Here is a 12,410-nt window from a genome sequence, read left to right on the forward strand (position 1 = left end):
GCTGATTTGGACTTACAACCTCCAGGACTGCAGGGAATAAATGCGCCCTTGTTAAGTCCGTGCTTCCTGGTAACTTGTGACAGCAGCAGTGGGAAACAGATACACCCAGCACCACGAGTTCTGAGGGTCGGCACCTCTCAGGGCTGGAGGCCCGTGGTCCGCCCCCCACCCCGGCTCTGGGCCTTTTCTCAGTAGCAGGTCAGAGACAGGGGAGGCTTCCAGGTGACACTCGGCCCAGAGCGTAGGCCTCGCTCTCCCCTCCCCCTATGAAAGGGATGGACCCCTGAGTTACAATCTGGAGTCCCGCTCTAGCTAAAGGAAAACTGTGCCTTGGCATTTGAAAGTGAGAAAGTATCTTCAAACAGCCTTAATACTGACCTTCCTCCACCCACCACATCCATAGGAAGAGTCCCCAGGTGTCAGCAGCCAGACCGGAGGCTGAGTCACAGGGCAGTGGGCAGGTGCCCAGCCCTCAGTTCAGTTCAGTCGCTCAGTCGTGTCTGACTCTTTGCGACACCATTGACTGCAGCATGCCAGGCCTCCCTGCCAATCACCAACTCCCAGAGTTGATTCAAACTCATGTCCATCGAGTTGGTGTTGCCACCCAACCATCTCATCCTCTGTCGTCCCCTTCTCCTGCCTTCAGTCTTTCCCAGCATCAGAGTCTTTTCCAATGAGTCAGTTTTTCGCATCAGGTGTTGGCCAAAGTATTGCCATTTCAGTTTCAGCATCAATCCTTTCAATGGATACTCAGGACTGGCTTCTTTTACGATTGACTGGGTTGATCTCCTTGCAGGCCAAGGGACTCTCAAGAGTCTTCTCCAACACCACAGCATCAATTCTTCGGGGCTCAGCTTTCTTTATAGTCACATCCATACATGACTGCTGGAAAAAATTAGCTTTGACTAGATGGACCTTTGTTGGCAAAGTAATGCCTCTGCTTTTTAATATGCTATCTAGATTGGTCATAGTTTTTCTTCCAAGGAGCAAGCGTCTTTTAATTTCATGGCTCCAGTCACCATCTGCAGTGATTTTGGAGCCCAAAAATATAAAGTCTATCACTGTTTCCATTGTTTCTGCATCTATTTGCCGTGAAATGATGGGACCAGATGCCATGATCTTAGTTTTCTGAATGTTGAGTTTTAAGCCAATTTTTTCACTCACCTCTTTCACATGTATCAAGAGGCTCTTTAGTTCTTTTTCGCTTTCTACTGTAAGGGTGGTGTCATCTGTGTATCTTAGGTTGTTGATATTTCTCCCAGAAATCTTGATTCCAGCTTGTGCTTCATCCAGCCTGGCATTTTGCATGATGTACTCTGCATTTAAGTTAAATGAGCAGGGTGACAATATACAGCCTTGACATACTCCTTGCCCAATTTGGAACCAGTCTGTTGTTCCATGTCCAGTTCTAACTGTTGCTTCTTGACCTGCATACAGATTTCTCAGGAGGCAGGTCAGGTGGTTGGGTATTCCCATCTCTTGAAGAATTTTCCAGTTTGTTGTGACCCACACAGTCAAAGGCTTTGGCATAGTCAATAAAGCAGAAGTAGATGGTTTTCTGTAACTCTCATTTTTTTGATGATCCAGCGGATGTTGGTAATTTGACCTCTGGTTCCTCCACCCTTTCTAAATCCAGCTTGAACATCTGAAGCCTGGCTTGGAGAATTTTGAGCATTACTTTGCTAGTGTGTGAGATGAGTGCAATTGTGCAGTAGTTTGAACATTCTTTAGCATTGCTTTTCTTTGGGCTTGGAATGAAAACTGACCTTTTCCAGTCCTGTGGCCACTGCCGAGTTTTCCAAATTTGTTGGCATATTGGGTACGGCACTTTAACAGCATCATGTTTTAGGATTTGAAATAGCTCAACTGGAATTCCATCATCTTCACTAGTTTTGTTCATAGTGATGCTTTCTAAGGCCCACTTGACTTTACATTCCAGGATGTCATTCACCTACATTCTAGGTGAGTTGATCACACCACTGTGGTCGGACATGGACACATGTCTGTGTCCCTGTTTACCTTAGGGAGCCTTTAAAGCAGATTTCTAGGCTCTTCCCAAGGAGCATATGATTCAGTAAGTCTAGAGCAAGGCGCAGGGATCTCTGCCTGCACTGCCCTAATGTTACCAGCAAATTAAACCAACATCCTATTATAGTAACATCCTCTTAATGGCACCACCCATCGGGGGGAAAAAAAAATCGAGTTTTTTTCTCTGGAAACTTCTTCTTACTCTACATGTGACAGTCCTTAACTCACTTCATCTTGGAGCCAGTAAACATTGAGTAGCACCCCCAGCATTACCAGCAAGCAGACAGCCTTCCCACCATAAGAAGTGATCTGGCACTGGGGGCTCAGGCCCAGGCCAGATCTGGGTTGGAAGGCTGGCCCCCCTCAGCCTAGAAATGGTGGTTGGGGTATCACGGGATGAATGAGACTACCCTGCCCCAGCCCCTTAATGCACACCAAACACCCCCCTGGCTAGGCCAGCGGTACGCTCAGCAGAGGCAGCACCGTTGTTCCAGGGGGGCTCGCTGAGCACAGCCTTGTTCTGGTGGGAGGTCCTCAGGGTCCTTGTACCCGGGCACCAGAGGCTAGGTGTGTGCAGGGAAGACCCCAGACCGGTGTGCCAACACAGCGGAGGGCTGAGGGTGGGAAGAGTAAGCAGCAGGGCTAAGGAAACCCTGATCACCCCACTTCTGGCCCCTCTCCACAGAGTCAGGATACTGCCTGCCTGGGTGAGCATGCCTAACCAGCCCTGGGGCCAACCTCCATGCTCAGCCCCTGGGAGACCCCAGGGCCCTCGAGGACTCCCAGGCCTATCTATAGTTGTGCTGGGGCAGCTGCTCCTGCTTTTGGTTTTTAAGACACGGAGCCATTCCCTAGAACAATGAGAGTCCACTCCAGGCAAACACGGGACTTTTCGAAGCAGTGAGTAGGCCTCAGGCACACGTGTTAGGAAGAGACCCATAGTCAGCCAGAGAACATAACTGAGCACTGCCTCTGCATAAGGCCCAGGGCTGGATGACAGCAGACAAGGCCCACTGGCTGGAAGTGGCCGGTCTGAGTCTACACCCAGGGCCCCGGCACGTTCCTCCCAGGTGGGCCTTGTATCCCACAACCCCCGACAGGTCTCCCCTTAGGACAGGGAGGCGCACAGCAGATGCCATCGAGTGGTCCTGCAGAGACTCTCCCCCTATCTGTGCACGCTCACCCTGCTGAAGCCCTCTCTCCAGGCTCCTTCGCCTGTAACGTCCACATTCTCGGGGGCGGGAACTGGGGGAATGGGAGAGCTCTGCAGGGCCCTCAGCAATGCCTCTAAGTCCTCAAAGCAACAGCAGCCATGGAACACGGTTCAAAGCCGCCAGGTTACCGCTGTGACCTGCTGAGGGTGACACGTGGCAGGGAGAGTTGGGCATTGGTGGCTCCTCCCTCATCCGGGGTCCCTCTCTCCCCGGGACCTCACACGCGTCCTGACCCCACACGGACTCTGCCCTTTCCCGTCAGTCTGTCCTCACCTGTCATCAAAAAGCTGATGTCTGGGCCAGCTGAAGAACAGAAAGCAGACTATACAGGCAGGGGTTAAAAATTAACAGGCTGCCCTGGATGAGGCAATGGTTTCTTAGAAATCGACCCTGAGAGATAAAATGAACTTCATCAAAATGAAAAACTCAGGCCCGAAAGGATACCATTAGGAAAGTAAAAAGATGATTGACAGAATGGAGAAACTATTTTCAAGTCATAAATCTCATAAGGGACTTTCATCTGAAATATATAAAGAACTCTTAGAAGTCAACAATAAAGACAACTCAAAAAATGGACACAGCACTGAAACAGACATTTCTCCAAAGACAGAAAAATGGCCAATGAACACATGAAAAAATGCTCAACACTCATCTTTAGGGAAATGCAAATCAAACCACAGTGAGACATCAGTTCACATCCCCTGGGGTGCAACCGTCAAAAAGATGGGTAATAGCACGTGTTGGAGAGAAGGTAAAGCTGTGACCCTCACACACTGCTGGCAGGAACTACTGATAAAACAGTGAAGCTTTGGAAAGAGAGCTTGGTGGTTCCTCAAAAAATGAAGCATAAAGCTACAGGATTTTACTCTTAGGTGTCATCCCAACAGAAATGAAAACTTATGTCCACACCAAAAATGGTACCCGCATGCTCAAAGCAAGACTATTCACAATGGATAAAAAGTGGAAGCAGCTCAGAGGTCCATCAAGTGAGGATAAACAAACTAAGACCTGTCCACATGAGGTCCAGAAAGGAGTGAAGTACTGAGACAGCTATGACACGGACAGACCACTAAAACACACGCTGCGGAAGCAGCTAGTCCCCAGAGGCCATGGATTACATGCTGCTGTTTACATGCAATGTTCAGAACAGGTGAATTCAGAGACAACACATCAGTGCCAGCCTGGGGCAGTGGGGGAGGGGATAGAGGCTGACTTGCTACTGTGTACGAGGTTTCTTTTGGAGGTGATGAAAGTGTTCTGGAATTACAGCACTGATGGTGCACAAACTTGTGAATATACTAAAACCCACAGAACTGTACACTTGTAAAGAGAATTTTGTAGTAGTGAATTAGATCTCAAGAAGAATTCAGTAGGCTGATTCAGAACCCATTCCAGGCTGTCAGTAGGAGAAAGGGACAGGTAGGAAAGGGACCACTTACACATTGCTTCTTAGCCTCATGCATGCATGTGTGCATGTTCAGTCATGTCTGACTCTCTGCAACCCCATAGACTGCAGCCCACCAGGCCCCTCTGTGTGTGGGACTTCTCAGGCAAGAAGATTGGAGTGGGTTGCCATTCCCTCCCTCCATGGGATCTTCCCAACCCAGGAATTGAACCCATGTCCCCTGCATTGGCAGGCAGATGCTTTACCACTGAGCCATGTAGGAAGCCCCTTAGCTTCATACAGGTAATGCATATTTATTGAAAATTTTCTTCACCGACAATGGTGAAATCAAGACCCAAATTACAAAACATGATGGCAGTTGATACTTATAAAAATAAAGCAAAGGGCTATGTTTCACAGATTTGTGCAAGTTTCTTTCAAATCTCAGTCTGTTCTTTCATCAAAAAGGAGATCGCAGCATCTGTGTTAGTCCTCATGATGAAATAGTAAAAAACTGCATTCCATTGACAAAAAAAATAGCTTTGCTTCCAAACAGCACAAGTCTTTAAAGTGACTTTTCCCCAACAATAAATATAGAAAATAGCCTTTATGGAGCACGTCTGGCTTGGTCAGAGCTGCTTCCTCCCCGATAGCCTTTAGACGTCGTCTTAGTCTTTGGTGCATGGGCAGCCGGCGAGGTCTGACTCCAGGCTGCCCTTCGGGGCCCTCCAGTGGCCCCAGCCCCGTGCAGCACAGGCTCTCAGCTACTGCAGACGCCCAGCTGAAGGCTTGAGCCCTTTCGAGCCGGGGCCCCTCAGACCCCACGGCTCCACCCGCCCCGTGGCTGCCCGCGAAGGCGCTCCCCGGCTCTCACGGCCGGCCGGGGGGACGTCACACCGAGGGGGCCTTTGGCGGGTGAACTTGCTGCACGAGCTGTGGGCGTTTCACCCTGGGCTTTCTCCGCTTCGGCCTGCTCTTGGCCTTGTTGATCTGCACCACGAAGAAGGCCAAGACCACCATGGCTCCCAGGAAGGCGAAAACGGGAATGGTCTGGCCCACCTCCTGGTTGTAGCGGCCAGGCATGATCCCTGCAGGACAGTGGGAAGATGGTCAGTCTGACAGCTGCAACCAGCTGGGCTCATAGTGACCCAGAGAAAGGAGGAGACAAAAGTGCCGGCCAGCAGGGAGGTGAGGACGGCTGGCCTCACCGCTGGGAAGGCCTCCCCCAGGTGAGACCTGCGGTGGGCAACTGAGCGTGGCTGCTGGTGGACCCTTGGGTTCGTGCTGTCGTCAGCTCTGTAACTGGACAACATGTGTTCTGGGTTCCAGAACACAGGGCTGGACCACATGGGACAGGGTACCCCTTCCTGATCCCTGGAGTTTCTCTGGCCAGTTCCTAGACCCAGGAGAAATGCCCCCAGGGAGCTATAAAGTCATGTAAGAGCACAGGGATTTCCAGAGCAGATGAGGGGCCCACACTCTGCCAGAATGACTTGATCCCATCGTCCCAGATAAAGGACCACCTGCCCCCGACAGTCTAGCCAGGCCAAAGCCATATCAGGGTTGGGGGCGGGGGAAGGACATCTGATGTCACTTGGGGGAAGGGACACCCCCAAAATTAACTGGGCATCCCAGGTTAGGGAAGTCCCATCCCAGGTGGGCTGGGGCAGAGAATCGGTGGAGATGTCTGGGTTGAGGATTCAGGGCCAGGCTGTGACAGATGAATATCATAAAATAAATTCTGATTTGAAAATTCAGATAGGATTTTCTAAGAGGCCACAATGGATTGATCCTTTAGGTCTGCTCTGGCCTTGTGATTTGTACCAGGAAGAAAGCCTGGACCACTGCTGCTCCCAGGAAGGCAAAGACAGGAACGGCCCGGCCCACCTCCTGGGCAAAAGGGAGAGGCTCTTTTGAATAAACCATAGGATGACTCAGCCCCACAATAAAGCACCTAGAACTGACCTCCAGGAATGTCCCAGGCTCCACTCTCTCCAGGAGACAAGGGCCTCACTTGAGGGCGATTCGATCGGAAGTTGGGCAGTACCACTTTGTCCAGGTCAATGGAGAGCAACTTCTGGTGTTTCCAAAGGTTACTTCAAGAAAACAGATTCAAACAAAATAAACATAAGCAACTGTACTGGCCCCAGGCAACGGAGCCAATTCCTAAGAAACAAAGTGATTTAAACAGAAACGTGAACTGATGTCCCATCTATGTCTATCTAAACACAACTTACAGAAACGTGAATTGATGTCCCATCTATGTCTATCTAAACACAACTGCGGATAACTGAGGGGCACTTCCAGGCCCCCAGGCGAGGACGTCAGATTGAGACCTTATGCACGAGATGCTTCTAGAGGGTCTATAACACCACCAACACGAGACTGTCTTGGCTCCAACCAGGAACACGACCCAGCAGAAAATGAGGAAACTACACGTGACCTCTGAAGGAGCTGGTGGACAGCGGCAGTGGACACAGCCCGGCTGGAAGGACCAGTCTCCACCATGGGACAGCAGAGCCATGGGCACCTACTGTGATGTGGCAAAGGAGGCAGACCTGGTGCTGGGGGCCAGCTGTCACCTTGGTCCTCAAGGACACTACGCGCAGGAGGGAGAACGAGGCAGACACCCAAGTAACCAAGCAGTGGACAGAAACACGGGAATAAAGGAGTGAGCATGGGCCTTGCCTGAGGGCTCAGGATGATGAAGGGAACACATGTGCTTTGCAAAATGCACTGGACTCGTTTCGACTGTATCATTACTCTCAGTACTAACTCTGAGATGGGAAGCACATGTAACTGAAGAAGAGAGGCTGGTACACGGCCAAGAGCAGCGTGGGAAGACACAGAGATGAGAGCAAAGAGTGCAGACGGAAAATCTGAAGACCGTTCTGGCTAAAACAAGGGAAGAGAATAAAATATGCTTGCAATTATGAATTCCCCATTCTGCTTCTTATTCATGTGGACCCTGCTGGCCCATCTCTTACTTTGGCCAAGTGAGAGCAGAGAGTCGAGTTCTAGCAGCAGTCAAGAGGCAGGTCAGTGGGCAGCCAGGAGATGCCAGCTCCGTAAAGAGGCTTTCGGATAAGCTGCTATCGGGCACGTCCATCTGGGCAACTGCTTGGACTATAACCTGCTCTATTTTATATGATTTCACTTTGCTTTTCAGTTTCATCAGTCTGGAAATTAAACTGACAATGCTAAGTTACGGAATCGATGCGTTTAAGCTTTATAACTCTGCAGGTGAATATACATGGGGCTGTCTTTTAACGCTCACAGCGCTCTCCTGTTCTGGAATTTAATTACCCCACAGTGACCCTTTCTTGCTGAGCAGTCGGGGTGACAGAGCTTCACACTATCATTTGAGAATTCCACAATGTCCCGACGGGAGAACAGGTTAGCCTCGCGTGGGGCTCCTCGTAGGTCTGACCTACAGCCACTCGTAGTATGGACGCCCGGGAACAACACAGGGAACTACATCCCGGTTTCAAGGACGGAGTGAACACCTGCACTCGGCACTAGGCTGACGACCCTGCCCTTTCCAGGGCTGACTGTGACGCTCTGACATTGTTTTGCATCTCCTCAGAGATTCAGAATCTAGACCCAGATCTAGGTCGCTGAGGACTGAGAACAATTTCCAGCAAGAAGTGAGATAAAGGTGGGGCCTGGTGGGTGTTTTAAGAAGAAGGAATTCCAGAGAGCGACAGTGAAAATCAAACTCTAGGGGCTGCACAGCAGCAGCACCCTGATGGACCAGGCTGGTACGTGACGGGCTGTCTGATGGACACGCAGATCTAGGACACTGTCACCTGTTCTCAGAGCCCAGAGCAGTACCATGGAGAAGTGGGTTTCAGGAACCTTTGCCGACAGCGACTGTCCACTGAGTGTGAACTGCTGACAACAGCTGGAATTAAAGTCTGGTTTGAATGTTTGGATAATGATAGGTTATAAATAAATGAGATATAAAAATGGAATCTTATCAGAAAATTTTAAATGATGGCGTGTTAATTGGAATGGAAAAATACTCAGTAATTAAAGTTTCAGGAAGAAACTGCTGACGAGGAGACAACGTGATGAATCTCCAATGCCGTTTCCTATCAAGCCTGTTCTAAAGATGACATGGTCAGTGAGAGGTGCACTCAGGGCTTCGTTCATGATGAAGTCAAGCACAGGAAGCTTCTAGGCCTTCTGCAGGCATCTCCCTCCTCATGGTTCACCGTGTAGATGGCAGTCCCCGTGTCCTGCCACACCGCCCCCCCAACACTGTACATGCTGAGACCCAAGCAAAGTGGGCAGCTGGTAGGGGAGAGAAGGCAGGAGCCCCTGGAGGGGAAATGGCCGCGTGTGTGGGGTGTGCTGCCCGTGAGGGAGACAGTGGCTGGCAGCACTGCTCAGAGGAAGAGGAGCTGTGGGGGGCCAGGGGGTCTCCCACACCCATGCCCAAAATATGGGGCCCTGCGTCACTGTACTAGGACTGCAATCCTCCTCGCCAAAGCAGGATCTCCTGCTGGGGCCAGAAATGCCAAAGAGAGAAACAGGAGAGGAATGATCTAAAGAAAGCAGGAACCAGTGGACTGAGCTGGCTCTTCTGCCTGAACAGAGAAACAGCACAGGTCACTCAATTTTGGCTTCTAAAAGGAACTGACACAAACAAAGAGCTCAAGCTTGACAGCCAGATGGAGAAGCAGGCAGATCACAGTGTCTAGGCCTGTCACAGTCTGAGGTCACTTTACCAGGGACAACACCCAGCACGGGGTGAGGGCATAAACGTGACTCCAGGTCGCCCCGGTGGGACACAGGAAGACCCCATCTGTATTCCAGAATCAACACCGCACACAGGCGAACTCAACTCCCAAATCTCCAGCTTAAGGAGTCAGAGCGACCCTTCCAGGGACAGTATCACAGCTTTTCAAGCAAAAACCAAGCAAACTTCACCAGAAGGCTAATTACCAGAGCTCTTTTTATGCATAATACCACCAGGGTGCGTGATTCTAAAGGTCAATACGGGGGCTCGCTAATTTAAAAACCATCACAAATGACAAGCTAGATTTGATTATTCAATAATGATGTCAGTAAAATTCCATTCTCTCCTATTAAAAAAGAAGCAATGAATCATAAATCCAGCAGAAGAAGTGGAAAAGCACAGGAGACACCAACCTGGGAGCCGTCTCGTTTAAAGGCTGTGGCTTGGCCCACGACAGGTGCGGACAGGCCGGCAGTGCGCGCGCCTCAGGGCCTCCGAGCCGGGCCTCCAGGACCTTGGAGTACCGGTGCAGGTGGTTCCCTGGGCAGCACCACAGACAGGCCATCGTTGTTAGGAGGCGGGGAAAGAGACTTCGTTAGTTGTTACCTCCTCTAAAGTGGCCACGCTGCACGCACAGCAGCAGCCGGGCCCCACATGCCCGTAATCACACATACGTGCCTACACTCAAGGAGTCTAACCTGTAGATGCACTTCATGGAAACAGCATCTCTTCAAATATTTAATGCTCAGACCAAAAAGAAAATCTCCATTTTCAAAATTCCAAATTCCTTTTGTTTCTCAGATCCGTGCTGCCCCGTAGCCACTGCCCACCCATGGCTACTGAGCAACTGAGAGGCTGGGTGCCACACGTTTAAATAATAATATTCTGGGGACTGGGGCTGTACAATTTTATCACAAGAAATTCCCGTTTCTTTTTACTCCTTAAGTGCAGCCAGTAGAAAGGTCAGAACTACACCAGCTCACACCACACGTCCATGGACAGCCTGGGAGGCGGGCCTCAGGCTGTGAGGGCTCGCAGACCAGGGCTCCGCTGAGTGGCCTGCCGCTGAGGGACCTGGGCCCATCTCTTCCATGGACTTGGAAGAAGTATCTGCTTTCCAGGTTCTAAGAGGACTCAGAGAGTAGTCCCTGTGAAGCCACCCTGGCCCAGCGCCTGGTACCTAGTGACTACGCAGACCTGCTAACCACTCCTTCCCAGAGCCCCGAAGCCACGTCATTTCAAGAGCCTCCACCCTGGAACCCCGACCCCTGAGGCCGCTCACCTTCCATCCTCTCCGGGGCTGCCGAGCCTGCTCCGCTGGGGGGGCGCTGCCGAGCCCCCGAGTGGCTGAGGCTGGGGGGCGTCACCCCATACGACGTGAACTGCAGGAGTGCATCCAGGAGCCAGAAGCAGTCTGCGGGGTCAGCAACACACTGCTTAGGAAGTAGACTATTTTAAAGCAGCCTCTACAGGAAAACTAAAGTGAGCCCCGAACAAGGGGGAAATGGGGCGGGAAAAGATCAGGTCCCAGCACGGCCCTGCGTGAGACACTCATGTCATCACGGTCATCGGCTGCCCACAGGGCCTCCTTTCAAGGCCACAGGCTCAGCCAGGCTGGCCCACAGGCTCGGGGCTGCACGAGCTGCCCAGGCACCCCCCAGCTCTGGGCCCCTCATGACGAGGATGGGGGGTGGCCCCTACAGGGACAGCAGGACCACACGGCAGCACGGGAAGAAGAGCTGCTTGAGAACGGGGGGCCTGCCGAAGAGGGGAGAGTAGAGCTGACCCCAGTCAGCGCCCGCAGGCTGTCCTGGAGGAGGGGAGAGCCTAGATCTCAGGCGAGGGCAGAGCCAGGACCACCACGTACGTCCGGAGAAGTGGGCTCAAGGTCAGTGCAAGTGCAGTCTAGTGGTCTGGGCTGCCCTGAGTCGGTGGCCCCAGCCACAGAGTAGGAAGACAGTTCTCCTGGGGACGTCACTGCGAGGCCTATGCCAGGCTGTGCTCAACAACCACCTCGTGGGGCCAAGTGGATGGACTTTCCTCTCAGGAGACCAAGGAGCTGCACTGGCTAAACCTGGATCACTGCCCCCACCAGCTTCTCCCCACGGCTGCCACGTCCCCCAGAACCAGCACGGACAGAAGAGGCCCACAGAAAGGAGAGGGGATGGCAGGAGGCGCCTGTCCCCCAACAGAGCCCGAGTCAAGTGCTCACGGCCCTGAAAGCTCCTCCAGGTGGCCACAGGGAGTGTGGGACAGGACAGGCCCCCGACCACTGACAGGGCCAATAAAGACGCTTCCCAAGACCTCAGGTCTGCAACAACAGTCTGTACAGAAACAAAACATTCATCTTCTTTCAACTGTAACTTTAACCTTCACTTTTGATTTTTATTAAAAAAAAAAAAAAACGAACAATATTCTAATGCTTTACGTGAAATGCTAGGAACACATAACCACTTAACATTCACATCACAGAGAGGGCGCAGGGAGAGAGACAGGGGGAGAGGTGCACCCCAGGCAGGAGGCCAGCTACGCTCAAGCCACCTTGCCCCTTCCCATGAAGCCTGGTCACCACCTGCCCATGAGGACACGCCTTTCCCCGCCGTCCTGCCCCCGAAGACTAGGTTCTGGTTCTGGTCTTGTCGTCTCCCCCCAGCAGAGATGGAACACTCGCATCCATCCACCCCTCCTTTACAAAGCAAGAGAAAGAAAAGTCTGTGTCCAAGCTCATCCTTCAAGTGTGAAGGGCTCATCAAGAGATGCTGGAAAAGAGGGGTGCTAAGGACTAGGTGCCCCCTCTCTGCCACCCCCTCACGCCCAACAATGATACCACACACCCCTCACAACAGCCAAAACTCCCAGGTCTGGCATGAGGGCCAAGTGCCGGGCCCGCAGGAAAGGGGTGGTCAGATGTGAGAGTGGGCCTGCAGAGTAGTGCCAGGGACACAGACGCCAGAGAGGGAGTCGGAGAGGGCAAAGACAGGTAAACGGCCTCCCACCCACACATGGTGGGTCTGCCATCCGCCAGCCTCTGGAAGGCCAC

At 51.9% G+C, this 12,410-nt stretch overlaps 2 protein-coding genes across 3 annotated transcripts in view; both read right to left on the minus strand.

The window, feature by feature from the left end:
* The window catches only part of SLC38A8 (solute carrier family 38, member 8), a 41,159-nt gene extending 40,693 nt beyond the window's left edge, over positions 1 to 466 (minus strand). The window contains exon 1 of the mRNA XM_010850862.1: positions 379 to 466. The gene's annotated coding sequence lies outside the window, so the exon portion shown is untranslated. The remainder of the gene's footprint in view (positions 1 to 378) is intronic.
* A 4,449-nt stretch (positions 467 to 4,915) lies between these two features.
* MBTPS1 (membrane-bound transcription factor peptidase, site 1) overlaps positions 4,916 to 12,410 on the minus strand; it is a 45,181-nt gene continuing 37,686 nt past the window's right edge. For both annotated transcript variants that reach the window (XM_010850813.1, XM_010850812.1), the window contains exons 20-23: positions 10,653 to 10,784; positions 9,784 to 9,910; positions 6,592 to 6,722; positions 4,916 to 5,714 (exon numbers count right to left, since the gene is read on the minus strand). In XM_010850813.1, the coding sequence (XP_010849115.1) occupies positions 5,518 to 5,714; positions 6,592 to 6,722; positions 9,784 to 9,910; positions 10,653 to 10,784 (587 nt within the window). In that variant the 3' untranslated portion in view covers positions 4,916 to 5,517. The remainder of the gene's footprint in view (positions 5,715 to 6,591; positions 6,723 to 9,783; positions 9,911 to 10,652; positions 10,785 to 12,410) is intronic.

Source organism: Bison bison, unplaced genomic scaffold (assembly GCF_000754665.1).
Source record: "Bison bison bison isolate TAMUID 2011002044 unplaced genomic scaffold, Bison_UMD1.0 scf7180017864295, whole genome shotgun sequence".
In the NCBI taxonomy this organism is placed as follows: domain Eukaryota; kingdom Metazoa; phylum Chordata; class Mammalia; order Artiodactyla; family Bovidae; genus Bison; species Bison bison.